A 22,284-nucleotide genomic window follows, 5' to 3' on the forward strand; every position below is an offset into this window, starting at 1 on the left:
GTGGTCTTTAAGAAAACCTTTCAACATATCCAATCTAGGTATGTTCCCTTTCATCCAATCTAGGCATATCCCCTTTCATTCAATCTAGGCATATCCCCTTTCATCCAAATCTAGGCATATCCCCTTTCATCCAATCTAGGCATATCCCCTTTCATCCAATCTAGGCATATCCCCTTTCATTTTACATATAGATGTAGCATTTGGCTAAAAGAAAGCAAAAATAAATAGGTTGTTCATATATTCCATATACTGGATCTGTAGTAAGGACTTTTTATACGATTTAACTGTTTTCCAATTTTCTAGTCTTGTACATAGTCATGTTGAATAGAATCCACATCTTCCAAAACAATACAAGCAGAATCTTTACAGCACACTCACCCCATGACCTTATGGACATTAATCATTTGGTTTAACAGGTCTAGCTCTATGGTCTATATAAGTGAGAACAGGCATTTGTGTTTATGCAAATTAATTAAATGATTATTTACAGGACTTAAAATTAGTTTTAGATTTTGAAAATGCTGATGATATGAGAGACAAGATAGTAGACTAAGTTTCTTTAATTAGCAAGAGTATCTTATATATAGAATTTAAAGAAATATATATTTTCTACTTGAACTCTGACAATCTTTGCCAACCCTTACATTTAAACTACATTTATTTAACATTTATATTTTGAGGAAGAGGTTGAAAGTGAGTGCGAGTCTGATCAGATATATTATAATCATTTATATGTTTTCAAATCAACTTCCAGACAACTCATTAGTGAGACATCAAATGTTTAGTTTAATGATGGAAACACACATCTATGTATCAGAAACAATCAAGTCAGTTATAGAAATATGATATCAGGATGTCTCCTGTGAAGTCCGCAAGGCTGGTACATATATATATATATATAGAGGGAGCTTTTGAATTTGAAATATATATATGTAACCTAGATGTTTGTTTCTTGGCTCTACCAGCTAATTCCCCAATGTAGGTGCCACCTACCCCACACAGCTACAACAGATCTCCCAATATTACAGCTTCTGACTTGGCACGGCATCTATATTCTCTTTATGCTGAAACCAATGGGACACATCATTCCACAGTCTGATTATCAGTGACATTACATCCCAAAACAAATGCGGTATTGTTTCCAGGGTATCTGTACAAAATGTATATTTATCAGGACTGGACAATTTAATTTTATACAGAAAAGAATTGATTGGTAAAATTCTATGAGAAACACAAAATTGAAAACATTGTAATTTTGAGTTTCTTGTTATTTTAAGAACTTTAGCATATAATCAGGCCATATTCAGATTGAAATTTTCATTCCATTTGTTTTCACTAGTTGCTTTAACATCCTTTTTTAAAAGTAAATTGTAATAGTCGTTAACAGCCTTTATTGTTATAAAATACAATTTCTAAATGGTCTGACAAGTGTCGTTTTATCTGTAACTTTTTACACAAGGACTTTGCACAATGAATTATGCCTTGAAAGGCAAGGAAATTTGTGTTGAGACCATATCTACCTTTAAAGCTATAAAAAGCCAATAATTATGTAGTTCCCTAATCTGTAAGATTATCACCTATATAGATTGCATTATGTTCAAACCACTTACTATAGAAACTAGGTACCTTGTTCACCCTCACAAGGGAATTCATCCATAAATTTGTTTTCATAACATATTCTCCTGTTCGGGGTATATTTGCATCTAGTAACAGCTTCAAAAGGAGGAATATATCATGCCAAAAAGCGTTTTTTCTCATTCTGGAGAAGGTCATCACATTTTCATCTCCAAAGGAACTGGTATCTAATTTCGTATATTTCATATTAAAGTAAATTGACCAATTTTCTGTAAGGTGGAAGAACTTTACGAATCCATGTTATTTTCAAAGCTTATATAAATTTATCAATATCTGTCATTGCCAAACCATCTTTAGTAAAAGTCTGAATCATACCTCCATTTTAACTTTGTTCACCTTTGAATTCTATATAAATGTGAAAAATAATTCATTTAAGTCTCTGATATAATTTTGCGAAGGATTTGGTAATGAGATGAACAAACGATTAAGTTCTGGAATAATGAAGGTTTGCAAAACTGTTATTTTACCAATTGGTGTTAAGGATCACTTTTCCCAATGTATTAAACAAGTTTTATTCATTTCTATTTTTTTTCAAAATTCATTTTTACCAGTTTATCCAAATCTACTGAAAACTTTATGTACAATTATGTAAATTCATTTCTATCATTTTATCCAAATCTACTGAAAGCTTTATGCACAATAATGTAAATTCAATCACCTACTTTAACCTTAACCTGTGATGAAATGTTTCTGCACTATACTTCTTGCTTCCTATCCAAACTGTGTTTGTTTTGGCAGTGTTAAGTTTCAGCCCTGAAATCCTTGCAAAGAAGATCAATACTTCAATAGAAGATTCCAAGGATTCATAAGAGACATCAAGAATTAAAGATCAAACTGTGACACTGTGACTGTAAACATTCTGTTTCCTTTAACTTGATACCATTGATTTTTTTTATTATTCTTTAAAAGTATAAACAATATTTCTGCACATAATAAGAAGAGATATTGGGTTATTAGATCACCGTGTCAAAAACCTCTGGAAATTTTGAAAACATCTGAAAGAAAGCCATTTTGCAAAACTGCAGATGAGATATTACAATAAAACGTTTTAGCCCAGTGCTTTATACTTTGTCCAAAATTTAACAAACTTAGAACATTATGAATAAATTTCCATGAAATACAATCAAATACTTTTTTCAGAATCAGTTACTAATAATAACTGTAACTCTTCTGTAATGTGTATACAATCCTTTGTATGTTCACCATTGTATCTAACTTTTTCAAAACCAGTTTGATCCTCAGATAGTATTTTATTCAGTACTGCTTTAATTATTTTGGCAATACATCCTGATGCTAGTTTGTATAGAATATTAAGTTGAGAAATTGGACACCGGTTCCTCAGGTACTGCTTAGGTTTATCCTCTTTGGGTATGCAAGTTATAATACCTTGTCTCAAACAGTTAAGAATGATCCAGCTTCATAAGCTTCATTAACTGTTCAAACTACAAATTCCCCAACGTCAATCCAAAAGACTTAAAATTTCAGCTGTTAAACCATCTGATCCTGGGTGGGCCCCGAGTGGCAGAGTCCTCTAAAGAGCTCTCCGTTACAGATCACTGCCATCTCACCTCTGTCTGCGTGGAATTGAGTCTCGGATTCGGCCAATGTGGGTATGTGAGAAAGCCTGCAAATAGCTTCTCGTGGGTTGGTGGTTCTTTCCGGGGTTTTCCCGGGTTCTTCCTCCACCATTAATAATGGCCGCCATGTATAGCATATTGTGTGCTGAAAAATAATGTTAAACCACAAAACAACAACAACAATAATAATAATAATAATAATAATAATAATGAGGACTTTGTATAGCGCCTAATCTTTAGAAGCTCTAAGTGCTTTACAACATTAGACAACACCTATAAGATAAAAACATATATAATGATATGATTACAAACACAAACACCATGAAATTAGTAAAAATAGAAGAAGAAAAACATGCTGAAAATATTTAAGGTAAGAAACATTATTAGGTCTTTAAGTTTGTTCTTGCAGTCGAAATAAGTGAGTTTTGAGAGCACTCTTGAATGGGATCACTGTGTCTTTATGTTTCAGTGGGCAATTCATTCCATGTTGCGGGGCCCTGGTATGCAAAAGAATGCTGTCCATTTGACTTTGTTTTCATAGTGTGAATAATGAATATACGACTGTCAGAAGACGAGCGTAAGTATCTTGCTGGTGTACACATGGGTGAGGTCGGATAGGTATGTTGGACTAGAGTATGTCTATGAAAAGTAGCACAGAGAACAAATTTTGTGTTTGATTCTGGATTAAATGGATAGCCAGTGTAGGGTACAGAGCAGCTGGGATAAATGCTCTGATCGTGGTACTCTAAGTATGATTCGAGCAGCTGCGTTTTGAACTTTTTGAAGTTTCTGGAGTAGATATTGAGATGAACCAGACAGAATTGAGTTACAATAGTCCAGTCTTGAAAGTACTAATGAACACACAAGTGTTTTAGTGGCATCAACTGAAAGATATTTGGCAATGGAGCTGATGCATCTCAGCTGGTATTTCATGATAGACTACTTGGTGTTCTGGTAGATAATAACGTATCATGGACTGAACATATCAAACATATCAGCAAAAAAGTAAATTAAAGTTTATGGCTTCTCAGTAGAATAAGACATTTTCTACCTAAAAGGAACAGAAAACTATTTTATAACAGTTACATACAACCCTATTTAGACTACTGTAATACAGTATGGGGTAATTCAAATGATAAAAACATAGCAAAGCTGGCACATCTTCAAAAAAGTGCATTAGGGCTAATATCCATCCAGAAAGAAAGCAAGGAAAACTTAACTGGTAAGTTAAAAATATTACCTATTAAAAACTGAATCTGTTTGAGAAAAGCCAAATTTATGTACAGGATATCCCATAATAGTGCTCCTGAATATTTACAATCACTATTCCAGTATAGGCTGCCTGGTAATACTTCCCACCTGCAATTCAAATCTACAAACAGTATACAATTCCTAAACAAAATAAGGAGTTATTTCAAAAAAGATTCCAATACTCGGGAACTCTTCTTTGGAATAGTTTTCCAGTTGACATTTGAAATGCCCACTCTATTTCCTTCTTCCAAACCCAATATATCCAGTGGCTTCAAAGATGCAGCTAAAATAAATAAATTCCTTTGTATGAGAGCCTCAAGGTAGATTAGGTCTTCGCTAATTGTTTTACACTTTTTAAATAAGGTCATTATTATTATTATACAACTGAACTCTGTCATGGCCTCAGCAATATCTAACTGTATACCAAATTTAAGTCCAACTATAATTTAACGAGTTGTTTTGCAAAAACCAAAGTGTGATGGACAGATGGAAGGACAGATTGTATGACAAACAGGCACAACTGAACATCCTTTTCTTTCCATGAAAAGCAGGTCATTAGAACAGTAATTTCATTAAAATTAATATATGCCTAAGCAATGCAATCTGTAACTCATTCTGGTAAAAGTGAACGAAATTAACAGCACATCTATAATTAGTTATTCTGGTAAAAGCAAATGCAAAGAAGAGCACATCTATAATTAGGATTCTGATGCATGTGTAAGTATATGAAAAACAATCACGCATAAACATTTTAAATTTTACAGAATATTTCTTCAACTTCATGGACTGGTGCCTCAAATATATCACAGGTATACACATTTATAATATGCAGGGTTGTAATTGCTTTATGTAAAACATACATGTGAACTGATGTAGTTTCTACTCTCTGCAGATATAGTGGAATGAATACATTTTGTTGCTCCTCCATTTGACTAATTGTTTAATGAACATCTGTTAGTGGATACTGGCAACATAAGCATCCTGGTTGAGGTTTACCATTCAAAAGTCAGGCATGGGTAAGGATGTGTCCTATACATGTGACACAATACAACCTCATTCTGTTAAATTTTGCTATATAAAGGATGCCACTTTCCAACAACTGGTTTGATGTTCTGAAGCCTGTTTTGTAGAATTGTTAATTCAGACATTTCTTCCAAGTACTGCCAATTTATTCGATTTCATGGAGTAAAAAAATTTCATTGACTACTTGGCTTTCAAAAACCAGAAATTCAAAGACCAAATTAAATTTGAATTTTCAGTGAAAACAATTAAATCTTTTAAAATCCACAAAATTTTCAGTGCTTTCAAAAATGTAATTTTTCACAAGACAACTAAAATGGCATAGAAATACATGAATTCACAGAATACAGGACAATGAGATTAACAAGGGAGCAAGATTTAAAAAAATAACATTAATCCTGGTTGATAATGAAATTATCAGAACATTAAACTGCAAGGATCAGAAAGAATGCTGTAAATTTACAAAACAATACTTGTAACTATCTTCTAAACTCCAAGTTCACACATTCCCTATAAATCAGAATTAATGGTATTTTTTTAATGCTTTCTTAGTTTATATATTTCCCATTTTTTGTTTCCTTAGTTTGCTAGCTACACGCAACATACTGGGTGTGAAGATGTGAAGTTATTTACCAATCGTCTATTCAAAATGGCATTTACAAGACAAAACTTATAGAAGAGGCAATTAAGTCTATGAGAGATCGATTGTTGTTGTTGTTGTTGGGTTTAACGCCATTTTTCAGCACAATATAGGCTATACATGGCGGCCAGTATTAATGGTGAAGGAAGAACCCAGGAAAACCCCGGAAAGAACCACTGACCCACGAGAAGCTGCTGGCATATGACAGAATGAATGTACATATCAAATGACATCAAATTAGGTTAATGGCTATTAAACTAGGCTAGTCACAAGATTCTGGTTAGGAGGCGCTCACCAGTTATTATGTACTTTTGAGAGAGTGATGTATGTAAGGTGAAGTTGTTTGCATTTAAAAAATCCACAAAGGAGAGAATGCTGGCATACCTCTATGCCACATTAATGTAAATTAATGTGGATGATATTTCTTTGGATATTGTGCATTTGGAAATTATACATGATCTAAGCACACTGGTAACTAAAATGACTGCCCCCCTTGTGCTAAAAATATCAGCCGAATTAGTCTAAAGTACACTATCCATAGCAGCAATTAAAATAGGGAAAATGAATTTTGCCAGACTAGATAATACCAGCTTCTGAAAGTGCAATGAATGAATTATCAAACATATAAGATGTAAAAAAGGTTATCACCTCTTTTTTCTACAATTTACCTCTGAAGTTCAGAAAGTGAAAATGACCAAGTGGAGGTAGCACTTTTTTGAAATGTGCACATCTGGAGTAAGGCCAAGCTGTATACTCTATAACCAACATTACATCCATCAATCATACACCAAAATAAAGGGAATCTTTGAATTATACATAAGATATACAAAGTCTTTTTTAAATACCCAGTATAACCAGTGAGGAAAGCCGGGGAAATTCTTTTTCTTTAAAATCCCTATGCAAAATACGAAACTGTAGAGTGCCACCTTAGTGGCCATGTGATATTGATGGCAAAATGGCAATAACTCTAACAACACTGTATCTGAAAAGGGAAAACCTTTAAAGGGCACAACAACATATAATAGGTAATTTAACTGCTGGACAGCATCCAAGTCTTTGTAGAGAGTTGCAAAGCTTTGATGGTCACAAGGATTGTGAACAGAAAACCACAAAGACTTAAAAGTGAGACAGATAAGGTGATTATTTTGGGGCAACTACTTTTCTCTGTGAGACCCTAATACGGTAATTACTATAGGCCTCCATCATTTTTATGTGAGGCCCTAATAAGGGAAGCAACTGTGTAGGTTGTCTGCAAAAGTAATCATTCCTCAATATGGAATCGGGTCACAATTGGTATTTCCAGTTCAGTAGCCACAAATGTAGTTCTAGTCTATTTTTAGAACATTTTTTCCTCTCTCATTTTGGTGGTGATAGAAGAGTTTTATTTATGCATGTTTGGTAGGGATTTAAAGGTAATTGTTTATTCTTGACAATATGAGCTCAGGGTGTGCTTGTCCATGTGTATTTCGGAGACAGTGCACAGTGAGCAATAAGGCCATGGTGATGATGCAGAAGTGAAAGCTGTGTTCTGTTTACATGCTGCTCTGTTGACAGTCCAGCATCTCAAAAGGAGTGGGTCAACCTTTGACGAGATCTTCACAGTGAAGTCATCTTTGAAGGTATTTTAGATAAGCATATGATTTGTATTGATTGTCACACTGTGGAAAGGTCAGTACTGAGAAACAGATGAAGAGAACATATAGTAAACTTAATTGTGTTCTATGGCCATATTCAGCTGAATACCAGTATGATAAGACTATAAGGGAAATAACTCCAAATTACTCGACATGCAATTTATTGAAAGTATTTAAAAAGGTCTTTGTTAATGGATAAAATCCAATTCCAGAAATTTCCATTCACTTACCCAATGTTATGTTCTTCAAACAACCATGATTCTTCAAATTTGGATCTGACAGACAAAGTGCCCAGGTCTTTGGTTGCCTCACCAAAATCAAGCACTATATTATCTATTCCATCTGATCGTTCCTCAGGGAATATATCTGGAAAAATTAAATGCACCCAATCATGTAATAAAAAAGGAATCACTGTGTCTCCAGCCCATAAAATCCTTCACATGGTAACATATTTCAACAGAAACAAAATCCAAATTACAGGAACATGGCCTAGAATCTAAGCTATAATAATAATAATAATAATAATAATTTATTATTGTTATCATTGTTATCATTATTTATTATTATTATTAGTATTATTATTATTATCATGTATGTTTGGTGCAATGAGTTCATGAGGAATAATCTTCTGAGGTCCTTCAATGCAATACAGAACTAAAATAAAGAAACATGATTGACACCTATGAGTTTTTCCAAGGACTTTTGAAGGACATTCCAAAACATCCATGGATTATTTTTCCTAACAAAATTTTAACTTTCTCTGTTATTATTGTTTATCAGTACATAAGTCAGTGTAAAGCATAACAAAGCAGATAACTAATTAATTTACTTTCAGATCAATCTACCAGTGTAATGTGTCATTTGATGCGACCAGTTATAATCAGCAATTACTTGTCCTGCCACTGTTACATAGCTATACCTATTTTCATGCCAAAACTAACCGTCCATTTGATGTGAATATATCCTCTCCCAGAGTGGAGAAAAGTCAGAATGAACTTTTGCACACCACTCTTTATGTCACATGGACATGTACGTAAGGTAGATATTGTCATCTTTTTCATGTACGCCATACTGTATAGACATCTGCCAAAACTATTACCAGAGAAATTATTCCTGTAGCAGCTTACCATTAATAAATGGTCTTCTTCTGTTGTTTTTAATTGATCTCAGTATTACAAATGTCTGTTTCTTTTTTTAAGAAACCATATCATAGCCTTTCCCCGTTAAAACTGAGTTCTTTAAAAGGCTTCTGATGTTACCTCCTGTTCCATCTTTTAGGTGGAAACATGTTTTTAACATATATACAAAACAGTGAGGTACAGGTAAGTCATTGTGAATAAAGGAAAATAACAATATGCCCTACCTAATGTTGAGGACCTGATTTCTCTTCAATTTCACATTGTATACATTTAATTTTTGCCAATTCTATGCATTAACATTCCATATGTATTTGAATGTTGCTTTGATAAATAAAGTTCACAGACAAATTATCTTATTTTTCAGTCATAAAAACTACAGGTAATTTTCATGCGGTCAACTCTGTTGTTTACTTCATGCATAGTGTTCTTAGTTCATTCACAGGTGTGTATACAGTACAACACTGCATACAACCATTTGAATTTTGCAGCAACATCACATGATGTTCTTAGTGCATACACAAGGGTGTACGTCGTATGACTGAATACAACCAGGTGAGTTTCAAGGCAACAAGTGATTTCAGATGACATTATTTCTTTATTACAGTATAATGTCAAGACAGTCTGTGGGACAGTGGGACCAGTAAAAGGGCAATTGGTATACTCACACAGACTGCGTAAGTGCTCAAAGTGCACACACAAAAAGTTTAAAATTCCTTTAATATTATGTGTTATATCAGGGCAGCAGGATCATTCCCTCCCCTTCTTCTTCAAAATTTTACAGAATCTCTTCCACGTCTCACTTGTTGGAAAAACATCTTTGGCAGCTGGCGAAGCCCCTCTTTCTGGAAGACAATTGACTCCCCCCTCCAATAGAGAAGTGATCCATCCCATGGGTGGGCTAGAGCACTGTAACAGTGGGTTGCACACTCCCGTTAGGGAGATAGAGCACTGCAGTAGTGAGTAGTGCCCTCCTATTTGGAAGATAGAGCATCAAGATAGTTGGTTGTGCACTCCAGTTAGGGAGGAGAATACTATGATAGCAGACTGCACCCTCCCATGTGTTATGCCCTCCTTTTGGGAGGTTGAACACCATATCGGCAGGTTGCTCACTCCCAATCAGGGAGGTAGCTCATCACAACACATATCGTGCTTCTGGCAAAGTGTTGCCTCCTTCTGTTAGGTAGGCAAAACACTGCACCCATGATGCACAGAGTGATAAATCAGTTGAAGATAAGGTTTTCTCCACCTATCACTCATTGGCCTCATGGTATGGGGGACAGGGCAAAGATAGAGCTTCCTCCTTTCCCCACCTCTACCATTCCACCCTTTGCAGGACTTGCAATCCATACACAGGACTCAAGTTATGGACAGAGATCACACTGGTGTTCCTGTGTTCCCATTTAAAAGTATGAATGGGATGTGTGGCCTTCCACCTCAGATTCCCTTGGTCCATTATGCACCCATGGGCTGGTGGACCTTGCAATCACAGTTGAAGTGATGATGGACTCACTGAAGGTCTTGCTTAGCTACAATAAAGACCTTCGAAGGGATGCTCTTCTAGAAGCTGAGACCCTAGTTGGGGGCCTCATTCCTACCACGCCTTCTCAAGATTTGCTGAATCACCAACAGTGATCTTTCATCTCCACTCTTGGTCCATCGCAACTGACCAGAAAATGAGATCAGACAAATCGCCCTCAAGAACAGTCTGCAAAATTTTTCAAGCAGGCGCAACCCCAGTCAAACCCCCATAATCCTGCTATACCACTTCCTCACTCATCAGGTCCAGTGCCCAGGTTTCCAAAGATTTAAGAGGAAGTTCTCTAACCCTCCTCCCTTTCCTATCACAGGGTGGAACAACCTGAGTAATTCACCCCTCTCCTGCCAAACATCCTCTTCCTCTATGTCCCAGTAGGTCCTCGCCAGGGTCTCTTCTCAGGGTCTTGGTCAATCATCATGAATGATAGCTAGATCTTCTCCATTGTAATGAGGATTATTGACTCCAGTTTCATGAACAACCCCAACTATCAAGGACCCCCATTTTCTTTCCCCAGTCCAATCTGGTCAATCTGAGGGAAGAAATACACAACATTTTGCATAAAGCGGCAGTTTAGAGGGTCCATTATTATCAGTTTCCCTCTTACTCCGCAATCATCTTGGTCAGCAAGAAATTTTGGGAAATTATTAATCAGGAGGAATCCTTTAAGATGGTAAATTCCTCAATCCACAAGTCTCTTCGTCCATTTGACTGGGCCATCATCATGGACCTTCAGGATGCTCTCTTGCACATACAATATTTTTTCTCCACACAGCAAATGTCTTCATTTTTGCCTAGACCAGAAAGTTTTTTAATTCCGGGTTCTGTCATTTGGAATCTCTTTGCATCCAAAGTCTTCATCAGGATCATGGTAAAGGTAGCACTCTACTTCTGAATACTGGGAACATCAATTCTCCAGTATTTTGACAACTGGCTGATTCACAATGTCCAAGTTTAGTCCCGCTGTTCAGCTCTTGGTCCTATGTAATTCAACTATGTCTCTTACCCAACACTGAGAAGTCGGAACTTGTCCCAACTTTGGACTTTGTTTATGTGGGGATAAACTTCTCATGAACCAACATGGTCTGGATTCTTCTGGATTAGTTAGATCGAGTCCTGACTGTCCTAGAGATGCTACTAGCTTAACCCTGTTACCTGCTCATCTTGATCTTTCCCTTCTAGGAAACTTGAACACTACAGCTGATTGGTTTCTTAGGATGTCACCATATGCATTCTCTAAAGTTTATTCTCCATGCAAGGTGTAAACCACACCGAGATTCTGAATCAACCCTAATCCTTCTAGGACATGCGTTTGAACACCATTTGCTTTGGTGGATGAATCGAGACAGATTCCTAGTAGGGTTTTTCATGCATGCACCAGATCCCCACTCCTATCTGTTCGTTGATTTGTCAGATTGCAGTTGGGGTGCTCAATTGTGGTGCTCAATCAGAGCCAGTGGACATAATTCTCCATGATTCTTGGACTTAGGCTGAATTAACCCTCTACATATTCTTGGCATCCGTCCGTCTACGAGAGACGATGGCATAGCTCCAAAGTACGCTTTTGCTTATCCTTCTTTTTAGCTCTCTTTTCAGCTTGCTTTATTCTTCTCTTTTCCTCTGCGTTTTGAACTCCCTGCCTGACAGCTAGACGCCAGCTGGAACGGTTGTTTGCACAGCTCTCCCAGTCGTTGACATTGATGTTTGCTGTCTTCATATCCTTCTTGCAAACATCTTTGTAGCGCAGATGTGGTCGTCCAGTTGGTCGTGCACCTTCTGCTAACTCCCCATATAACAGGTCCTTGGGAATGCGACCTGGGTCCATTCTCTTGACATGGCCGAGCCAGCGAAGGCGCCTCTCGCTGAGTATGGAGAACATGCTGTTCATGCTGGTGCGTTCTAGAACCTCTGTGTTGGGTACTTTGTCCTGCCACTGGATGTGCAGAATGCGCCGCAGACATCTCAGGTGGAAGCTGTTGAGTTTCCTCTCGTGTCCTGAAAAGGTGGCAGATGTTTCGCTGCTGTAGAGAAGTGAGCTGAGCACGCACGCTTGGTAGACACGCAGTTTGGTCTTCTCTGTGAGGTTGGGGTTGTTCCAGACCCTCTGGTTAAGTCTGGCCATCACTGCTGCTGCCTTGGCAATCCTGCCGCCCACCTCAGAATCAATGGAGAGTGAGCTGGAGATGTTAAACCCGAGGTATGTGAAGTTCTCGACAACTTCCAAATTGTACCCATCGATGGAGACAGAGGGAGGGGAGTCTGTGTCCTGTGCCATGACATTCGTCTTCTTCAAACTGATGGTCAGTCCAAATTCCTTACATGCATGGGAGAGGCAGCATACCAGCTGCTGGAGTCCACCTTCCGTGTGTGATGTCAAGGCTGCATCGTCGGCAAAGAGGAATTCACGGATGAGTACCTCTGTGAATTTAGTCTTAGCACGGAGACGGGCGATGTTGAACAGCTTGCCGTCAGCCCTGGTATGGATGTACACTCCCTCGCTGCAGTCCTTGAATGCGTACTGGAGAAGCATGGAGAAGAAGATGGCAAAGAGCGTCGGTGCAAGGACACAGCCTTGTTTGACTCCGCTAATGACTGGGAATGCTTCAGATGTTGCGCCATTGAAGCACACTGTGCTGTGCATGTTCTCGTGGAATGACATAATGACAGCAAGCAGACGTGGGGGGCAGCCGATCTTCTGCAGGAGTCTGAAGAGTCCACTCCGACTAACCATATCAAACGCCTTCGTCAGGTCTATGAAGGCAATGTAGAGGGGCATCCGCTGCTCACGACACTTCTCCTGCAGCTGACGTAGTGAGAAGATCATGTCTACAGTTGACCTGCCGGCTCGAAATCCACACTGGGACTCTGGGTAGACGCAGGAGGCTAGGATCTGCAAGCGTGCCAAGGCAACACGGGCAAAGGCCTTTCCGACGATGCTGAGGAGGGAGATGCCCCGATAGTTGTTGCAGTCGCTACGGTCTCCTTTGTTTTTGTACAAAGTGACGATGTTGGCATCACGCATGTCCTGTGGGATGTATCCCTGTTCCCAGCAAAGGCAGAGGAGTGTATGTAGGGGCTGGAGCAGTGCTGGTTTTCCACTCTTGATGACTTCAGGCGGAATGCCGTCGCTTCCAGGAGCCTTCCCACAGGCAAGACAATCGATGGCTTTTCCGAGCTCTTCCAGGGTGGGCTGTGTGTCTAGCTCCTCCATGACAGGCAGGTCTGGAATGGCGTCCAGGGCAGTTCCAGTGACATTGTTTTGGGTTGCATATAGCTCGAGATAGTGCTCAACCCATCGCTGCAGTTGTTTCCCCTGGTCTGTGATGACTTCGCCCGTCTTGGACTTGAGGGGGGTGGTCTTGTAGCTGGGGGGGGGGCCTGTCGCCTTTTTGATACCCTCATACATTCCTCTTGTATCCCCGGTGTCAGCAGCTGTCTGTATACTGTTGCAAAGGTTCAGCCAGTAGGTGTTGGCACAGCGGCGGGCGGTCTTCTGGGCGTTATTCCTTGCAATCCTTAGGGCTTGTAGTGTTCTGGGGCTAGGTGCAGCCTTGTATGCCAGGAGGGCTTTCCTCTTTGCCTCAGTCACGGGCTCCAGCTCCTCCCAGTTTGCCTCATACCAGTCGACATTCTTTCGCTCCCTCTTCCCGTAAGCTGTGATGGCTGAATTGTACACAGAGTCACGGATATGGGACCACTTGGAATCAATGGTGTCATCAGGTGTCACTTTGGTGAGGGCTTCCTTCAGTTTGCTGATGAACTGCTGTGTTTTCTCTGGGTTGCTTGCACAGCAGGTGTTGATACGTGGGTGACCCTTCTTCTTGGCGTGGTGCAGCTTCTTGGGTAATATTCGCACCTTGCTGGCCACGAGGGAATGGTCCGTGTCACAATCGGCACTGTGGTAGCTGCGGGTAAGGAGGACACTGGCCAGTTCTGCACGCCTGGTGATGACGAGGTCTAGCTGGTGCCAGTGGCGTGAACGTGGGTGTCTCCACGACACCTGGTGGATCTCCTTGCATTTGAAGAAAGTGTTGGTCACACATAGGCTGTGGGAGCAGCACATCTCCAGCAGTCGCTGACCATTCTCGTTGATCTTGCCCCTTCCGTAAAAGCCGAGACAGGTGGACCAGGCCTCATGGTCAGCTCCCACTCTAGCATTGAAGTCTCCTAGTAAGTAAAGGCTTTCATTGTTGGGGATACTGGATATTGCCTGATCCAGAGCCTCATAAAACTTGTCTTTCTCCTCGTAGGTGGAGTAGAGGGTTGGGGCGTACACACTTAAGATGTTGACCGGGCCTAAGGATGTTGACAGCCGGAGGGCAAGGATTCTCTCAGTACCTGATGACGGAGGTTCAATGAAGGCGATTAGCGTGTTCTTGACAGCAAAGCCTACACCATGCTGCCTAGGTTCATCCAAGGGCTTCCCCTGCCAAAAGAATGTGTAATTGGCTTCCCTGATGGTGCCGCTGTCAGCCAGTCGGGTCTCCTGGAGGCAGGCAATGTCGATGTTCAGTCGGGAGAGTTCTCTGTCAATGACGGCAGTCTTCCGTGCATCGTCGATCTGCTGTAGGTCAGTGGTCAATCCAGGGCACATGGTCCTGATGTTCCAGGTTGCAAAACGAAGAGTTGGAGTCTTTTTATTTCTTCTTTTAGTCTTTCCTGGTGCAGAGTTTTGTGGCCCACTTGTCGAGATGGTTCTCTAAGCTCCACGCACCCAGTGAAGCAGGCAGGCCATGGCGGGCAGCACCTTACTGACTGGGGGCTGCCCAGCTTGAGGCGGGCGGTAGCTGTCCAGTGAGACCTGATGATCTCTCCCACCGTCAGAAGTAACCCCTGGCGCCAAGCTCTACGCCAATCGAGCTTTGACTTAGAACCGGTAAATTGCTACTTCTCGTGTTGTGCCGACGCCGTACGACGACGCTGGAGTGTCCTCTCCAGTGGAGCTATGAAGCCTGGGCAGGGTGGTATGGAGAATCAGCTGTTGCCCATGCAGCAGATCCCCCCTCTCCACGCAGCTGGTGTGCCCAAGGGAACAACGAATGCCGATACAGCTTGGCACCAACGGCGTCACAGGAGTTGCCGGAATGACGTTGCAGTCAATGTCATACCGCCTTAGGGACTCCATCTCCGGATTTTCTGTCGGGTTTTACTCCCTTAGCCTTTCCCATGAGTGGGTATAGCCACAAGGCAGCAGAGGTTTGGAATCGGAGTTTTCCTTCTCCTAGATGAGCTACCATCCAAGGTTTACGAGTCCCATCTACCCGAAGCAACTGGTTTTAAGGCGCCAGTGGGCCGCCTTCACCCCTTCTCCTGTTAGTAGAAAACATGGTCTGCCGGGCTTCAAATCTAAGCCACTCGCGAAGGCCAGGAGCTGGATTTTAGTTGACAGAGGCAGTAAGAGACGCAGGCCGTATGGGGCATTTTGGAGGATTGGGGCGCTTGTCTCCCACTCCCACCCCGGGCAATGTCAACCTTAGACCTCTACATAAACACCCTAGAAACGACAGCATATTTTCAGCATTGGAAAAGTGCATCAACAGAATATGGGGACAACGTGTTATCGCCTCCTCATACAACACATTCATCAGAGCATATCACAGAGGCACTCATACCCATTCTCTTACATGGAGGTCTGAAACCTCTTCATCTTGGCAGCCTCAGTGAATGTTGCAATCCGAGTCTGCCACATTCCAGGCAAGAGGAATGAATCCACAGCCTATCCAGAACAGAGTGATCTGTCCTCACAGAATGATCTCCTCACCACTCAATAACAGAGTCCCTGCTCTCCCTCTGGGGAAGATCCCATGTGGATCTGTTTGTGACCAATTTCAACAACAACATCCCTTTTATGTGTCTCCTGTCCTGCTTCAGATAGCATGGGCAGTAGATGCATTCAGCTTCCAGTGGGATTGTCTGTTTGGTTATGCCTTTCCATCCTTCCAACTGCTACCACAAGTCCTGCAAAAAGACAAAACATCCACTGCCCAGATCATCCTCATGGTCTCACTGTGACACCAGTAATCAGAGTTCAATGATCTCTTAAACCTGTTCATCGATCAACCAGGGTCTCTACCTCACAGGAGGGATGTCCTGTCACAACACCGGGGATCCCTCCTACATGACAACCTAAATGCCTGCTGTCTCAAGCTATCTCTCTGCCAGAACAAGTTTTTCATCTGTGTTTACAGTTGTATAATTCAGGCCAAGAAAACTTCTACACTGAAAGTCTATGACGCCAGGTGAAGAATCTTCTGTGATTGGTGCAGAAGGAACACAAAGATCCTACATGCCACTCTATAACTTCCGTTGCTAATTTCCTTTGTTCCTTTTTATAACCAAAATATGTTCAGTATTCACCATCAAGTGCTATCAAGCTGTCATCACCTTGCTTACCTTTGTCTCCCGCCCTCTTATACACAGATGGAATCTTGTGTCTTATGGTTATTAACCAAGCCCTGTGTAAACCACTGAATGAAGGTTCCTTTCCAAACCTCACTCTCAAACTGTCTTCTACTTGCTCTAGCTTCTGCATGATGAAGAAGTGAGATTCATGCCTTGTCAATTGACACCAGTTGTCTCTGGTTTCCTACAGGCTACATCCTCCCATTAAAGAGGTTGAGTATGGCAATAGCAGGTTGTAACATTTTCTTAGGGAGATAGAGCATAGTGACAGCAGGTTGAGCACTCCCATTAGGGAGGTGGAGCACTGCAACCACAGGTTGTGCCTGTTGTGGAGATTGATCACCAGACCAGCGGGTTTCTCCATCCCATTAGTGAGGTAGAGCACCGCAGCACATCTTATATTTTTCTTTTCTGGGACCCATTGTTCTGGCACATTTTGTGAAACAGAGAGTCCTCGACCTTCTATATGTGGACCTCTCCCACTATGGTGAGTACAACTAAATTTCTCTCTTGGTGATCAGTTTGACAAAAGCATCAGCCTACCCACCTAACTGACAAAGTTAGCTACACAATAGTGGCAGGATAAGTAATTACTTATAAGAAACTTTAGTATGTGGGGGTAAAACTAATTTGTATTTATGCAATACTTACCTGGCACTATTGCCAAATGCCCTTCTCCCACCCGCTCTGATGTCTTGTGCAATCATGTGACATATAGAGTGTGTGCAAAAGGTCACACAAACTTTTCTCTACTCTGTGGGAGGATATATTCACATCTACCCAATTTTATTTCTTTATATAATATTTTGGGGAAAACATGTAAATACAAAATTCTGAATTAAAAAACCCAACGTTCTTTATTCCGTTTTAAAATTTTGTATTCCCTCTGATAAATTCAAGGAGGTTATGGCAAAGTTCAAGGATTTTATCAATGAAATCACAATCTTCAAGAATAAAACCAACCTTTTTGCAGAAATTCAAGATTACAAGACAACCCCCTGAATTCAGTTCCGTTTTGTACAAAGCTGATAACGAAGCAATAATATGACAGATACATACATGATCCAAAAAAGTGATTGAAGCACAGGCAAGAAGGCATGCAGATACAAATAACAAATACGAAATTAAGTACTTTAATGAAAATCACTGTCACATTATTTCTTAGTTGGTATAGGTAAGATTCACAAAATAAAAAACAGACCATCTATCGTATAAGTTCATGCTTCCAAAGATAGGCAGATATTTCAATATTGTAATTAAGCAGACTGATTCAGGAAATGCACTTGCCGCAAATAACTCCAAAATACTAATATAATTGATAAAATGTCAAATTTCTTTTACTTTGTACTTTAAGAGGAGTTGTGAACTAAACAGTTTCAAGGTTATCATCCAAGTTGTGAGACAATCCAAAATGAGAAAAAAAAAATACCCTACAGTGAGCCAAAGTGGCTCAGTGATCAGTATTGCCTAACTTACAACCCATGCTGAAGGGGGTTGTTAAGCTGACAATGGAATTAGGAGTGTAGGTTTTGTGTTGAAGGGAAATCCCTACGCATGTTTCTTTCATTTTTGGAGATAAATTTTTCTTGCAAAATTAATTGTGTGCTTGAAATATTGACACTTTGTCAAACATAGGATACTCATCATCACCATCAATCCTATAACCCGAGAAGTTGTTGGGACAACACATAAACTTTACAACCAATTCTCTCGATCTTTCCCTGTTCTCTATTGCCCCTTTTGGGAATCTCCAAAACATATGCCTGTCCATGCATACTGCAAACTCTTCAATCACTTTGCAGAGATGCCAGAACAACTGATGTCTAATAGGAATATTCATTAAAAAATTCAGAATTCTACATGAAAAACGAAAACTTCAAAATCTGGTATCCAACAATTGAATTTAGTCATTAAACCTCACTAATTCAAGGTGATTTTTGTTTTAAATATGCTTCCTTCAGTCATCTTCTAACCATGAGAAATGATTTTCTTTTACAAGTATGTAGAGAAAAGACTGCAAGAAAATGTTATCATCCAATCCTGATGCCTTGTATATCCTATTTGGAATTTCTTCAGCAAATGTGATGTTTTTAAAGGTATTAATTATCCTCATCAACCATTCATTCTGACATATTTCTGGAATTTACAAAGTGAACCAGGGTGCTAACCCGATGATTTTTGACTGGTCAATATTCAACTGCTTTTATGATATAAGAGCTTAGTTATGTTTTCACAAAAGGTGTACATTTACACATTATGAGCATTTCATTGATCTAGATAATCCATATTCAACTGTTACAGTTTGCCTAAATAAAATTTTAGCTGACTGCCAAACTGGAATCTGATAGAAGTGATTATAGTTGCATAACTTGAGATCAAAATTAGGATGTTTCAGCCAAATCTGAATGGCTGGTAAATGTTATCTTTGCAACATTTAGGAGAATGGTATTGTCTTTTCTTTCTTTACCTCGACAGCACTTCAGAAACTCATTCAGACAGTCGCCAGATTTGTTTTTGTCCTTGTTGTGCATTTCCAGGACTTGGCGGATACATGCAGTCATATCTCCAATGGTGGCTGCATACTGCTCACCTTCCTTACAGCACACTAAATCCACATCTACAAGAGACAAAAGTTTTAAAAGAAATATCACTCATACAACATTTAATATTAATGTTCATCAATCCATGTAACCCCATACTTCTAGATTAACGTTTTTATTGTTATGTATATTTAATCTCTTTGTTAGTTAGTTGTCTCTTTTAAATTTTATTATTTCATTATATGCTATTGTAATGTAACATTGTATGCTGGACTTAACCTTTTCCAAAATCAAGTTGACCTCAATTATTCCATTAAACACCTATTTCAGCCTAATATAAGCAATTTCAAATTTTAATCAGAAATCATTATCTCTTCCTCTGTGTACCTATTACAAAAAGAAAGGGCATACTATTTCTGACTGCTACCAATTGTAAATAATAGAATCAAGACAGAGGTACCAACTTGCTCTTTTTTGATAAATGCAGTCCTTCTGAGAAAATGGAGACCACCTGAGGTTCCCGCTAATGATATCAGTAACCAATCAAACTGTGGTACCTAAGTCATATATTAGTGAAACTGAATCCACAGAAGTACCTGTTCGTTATTTTGTTAAAAATGGGGTCCTTATGAGAAAATGGAGACCATCTGAGGTACCTGCTGGTATTTATTTATCATGTGCAGTGCATACTCAGCCATTTAACAGTGTCAAGGTACAGAGCAAGGTACAGAGCCTGCAGTCCACATGGGAACTTTGTCAGTGGACAGTTGTTCACAATGTGTGACGTAGTCTGTTGAGCGCCACAGCAACAGGAAGAATCAGTGGCCTGGCCCCATTGGACAAGGCTGACTGCGCAATGACCCTGTCCTGTCTGATAGAGGTTCAGAAGGGTCCACAGGTGACGTGGAAGTTTGAAGCCAGGAGGGCAGATAGATGGCTCAGCTACAAGGGAGTGGTTTTAGAACATCTGTTGAAGACTACTCGTCACTCCATGCCAAAATAGCTGTCATATCCTCCGGCAGCAAACCTAACTAGACTGGACGTCTCAAAGTCAAGCAGACTACTGGATGTGAGGTGATGTCCATGTATATTGGACCTTTCAAGCTGCTATAGACCTTAGCCAGTGCTTTTGTGGTTACTTCCTGGCAACGCAGATGTGGAGGAATGTTGCTAAATACCAGCAGCCATGGTAAATGAATAGGACGTAGTGTTCCAGAGATTATGTACATTGTTGTGTTGAGCTGGACTTCAATTAACTTGGTGTGGATGATTGAGCCCAGACAGGAGTGCAATACTTGGCTGTCGCATGAAAGAGAGCCGGTGTTGATGTCTTGAGAGTTTGAGCACTAATGCACCAAGCTGAGTTAACCAGTTTGCGAAGAAGTTTGTTTTGAGGGCTAAATGTTTTGCTGCAGTTTTCTTCAGTGGTTGTAGAATGTCAGTGATCTGTCCAAAGTCACGCCAACGTATGTTGGTGTGGTGTTTTATTTGCTGCCCTTTGAGGAGAACACAAAGCTCACGTTTCGCATTTGCACTATTAAGGTGGATGACGCTGGAGATTATCTTTGCTATGCTTGGCTGTAGATGCCATTTGTTAGATAAGTCCGTCATTTCCTCCAGGTCCTTGTTCAATACCGCCTCAAGCTCAGTAAATGAGTGACCTGCTGATGATGGGTCATCGATGAACTATCGAACTGTAGTTCCAAAATGGTAAAGACAGGAAATTCTTAGTTTGGCCTATGAAACTCCTTTGGCTGGTCATTTAGGGATCAATAAGACTTATCTCAAGATCTTGAATCACTTTTATTGGCCAAAAATCAAAAGTGATGTTTGTACATACTACAGATATTGTCACACTTGTCATACTGTATAAACATCCAATCAGATTCATTTCTATTGTCAAGAATCAATGATTTCATTGATAAGAATTGCAAATGCAAAAGGCAAAAGACATTTCGGCATCTGCTGTTTGGGATGAAAGGTTTGCCTTGTACATGTACTTTTTAATGTTTAATGAACATGATTAAATCTGGTCTAGATAATTGCGATGCTTCCATCGATTATATCATCATCTACAACAAAATCTGGAAGGATCACCTAGAAACAATTCGGAAATTCTTGGACAGACTCATTGATGCAAATTTAAAAACTAATTTATCCAAAAGTGAGTTATGCCTTGCTAATGTTAAATTTCTAGGGCATATCGTAGGACATGGACAAGTTAAACATATATATACTAAGGTAAAGGCTATCTCTGAATTCTCTGTGCCTATCAGTAAAAAGCAAATGATGTGATGTTGGGTATGGCTGGATATTATTGGGAATTTTATTCCAATATTTCCATAACTGCTGAACCCCTGACAAATTTGTTCAGCAAGAAAAGCAAGTTTCATGTGTCTGAAAAATGTCAGGAGGATTTTGATAAGTTAAAGACCATACATAAGAGAGCTCTAGTTCTTTAATCTCCAAATTTCAGACAATCATTTAAACAGTCTGTTGATGCAGATGATGTTGGGGTTGGTGCAGTATTGATTCAAGAAGACAAAAATGGTGTTGATCATCCAGTGTGCTATTTTAAAGACCTAATAATGTTCCCTACCTTAAATATTTTAAGGATGTTTTTTAATATTTTTAAATTTCATACAAAGTCTTCATTATTATCATTATTATTATTATTATTATCATCATCATCATCATTATTTATTTTTCTAAGAAATGAAATAAGCACCAGAGAAATTGTTTCACAATCGAGAAGGAATATTTAGCTTTGATACTGGCATTACAACACTCTGAAGTTTACATTAGTTCAGCTCCTTTTCCGATTTTTGTGTTTAGTGATCACAGCCATTTTACATTCATCAGGAAGATGAAAAGCAAAAATCAGAGATTATTAAGGTATAGTTTAATGTTGC

The 22,284-nt window shown here is 39.6% G+C and overlaps 1 protein-coding gene across 1 annotated transcript in view; it reads right to left on the reverse strand.

Annotated features, from left to right (window-relative positions):
* LOC149801054 (complement C3-like) overlaps window positions 1–22,284 on the reverse strand; it is a 351,345-nt gene that overhangs the window by 163,997 nt on the left and 165,064 nt on the right. Inside the window, exons 17-18 of the mRNA XM_089955088.1 lie at window positions 19,300–19,449; window positions 7,988–8,123 (exon numbers count right to left, since the gene is read on the reverse strand). Coding sequence (XP_089811214.1) covers window positions 7,988–8,123; window positions 19,300–19,449 — 286 coding nt within the window. The remainder of the gene's footprint in view (window positions 1–7,987; window positions 8,124–19,299; window positions 19,450–22,284) is intronic.

This window comes from Sinohyriopsis cumingii, chromosome 4, assembly GCF_028554795.1.
Source record: "Sinohyriopsis cumingii isolate HCF-2022 chromosome 4, ASM2855479v2, whole genome shotgun sequence".
NCBI classification, from domain to species: Eukaryota; Metazoa; Mollusca; class Bivalvia; order Unionida; family Unionidae; genus Sinohyriopsis; species Sinohyriopsis cumingii.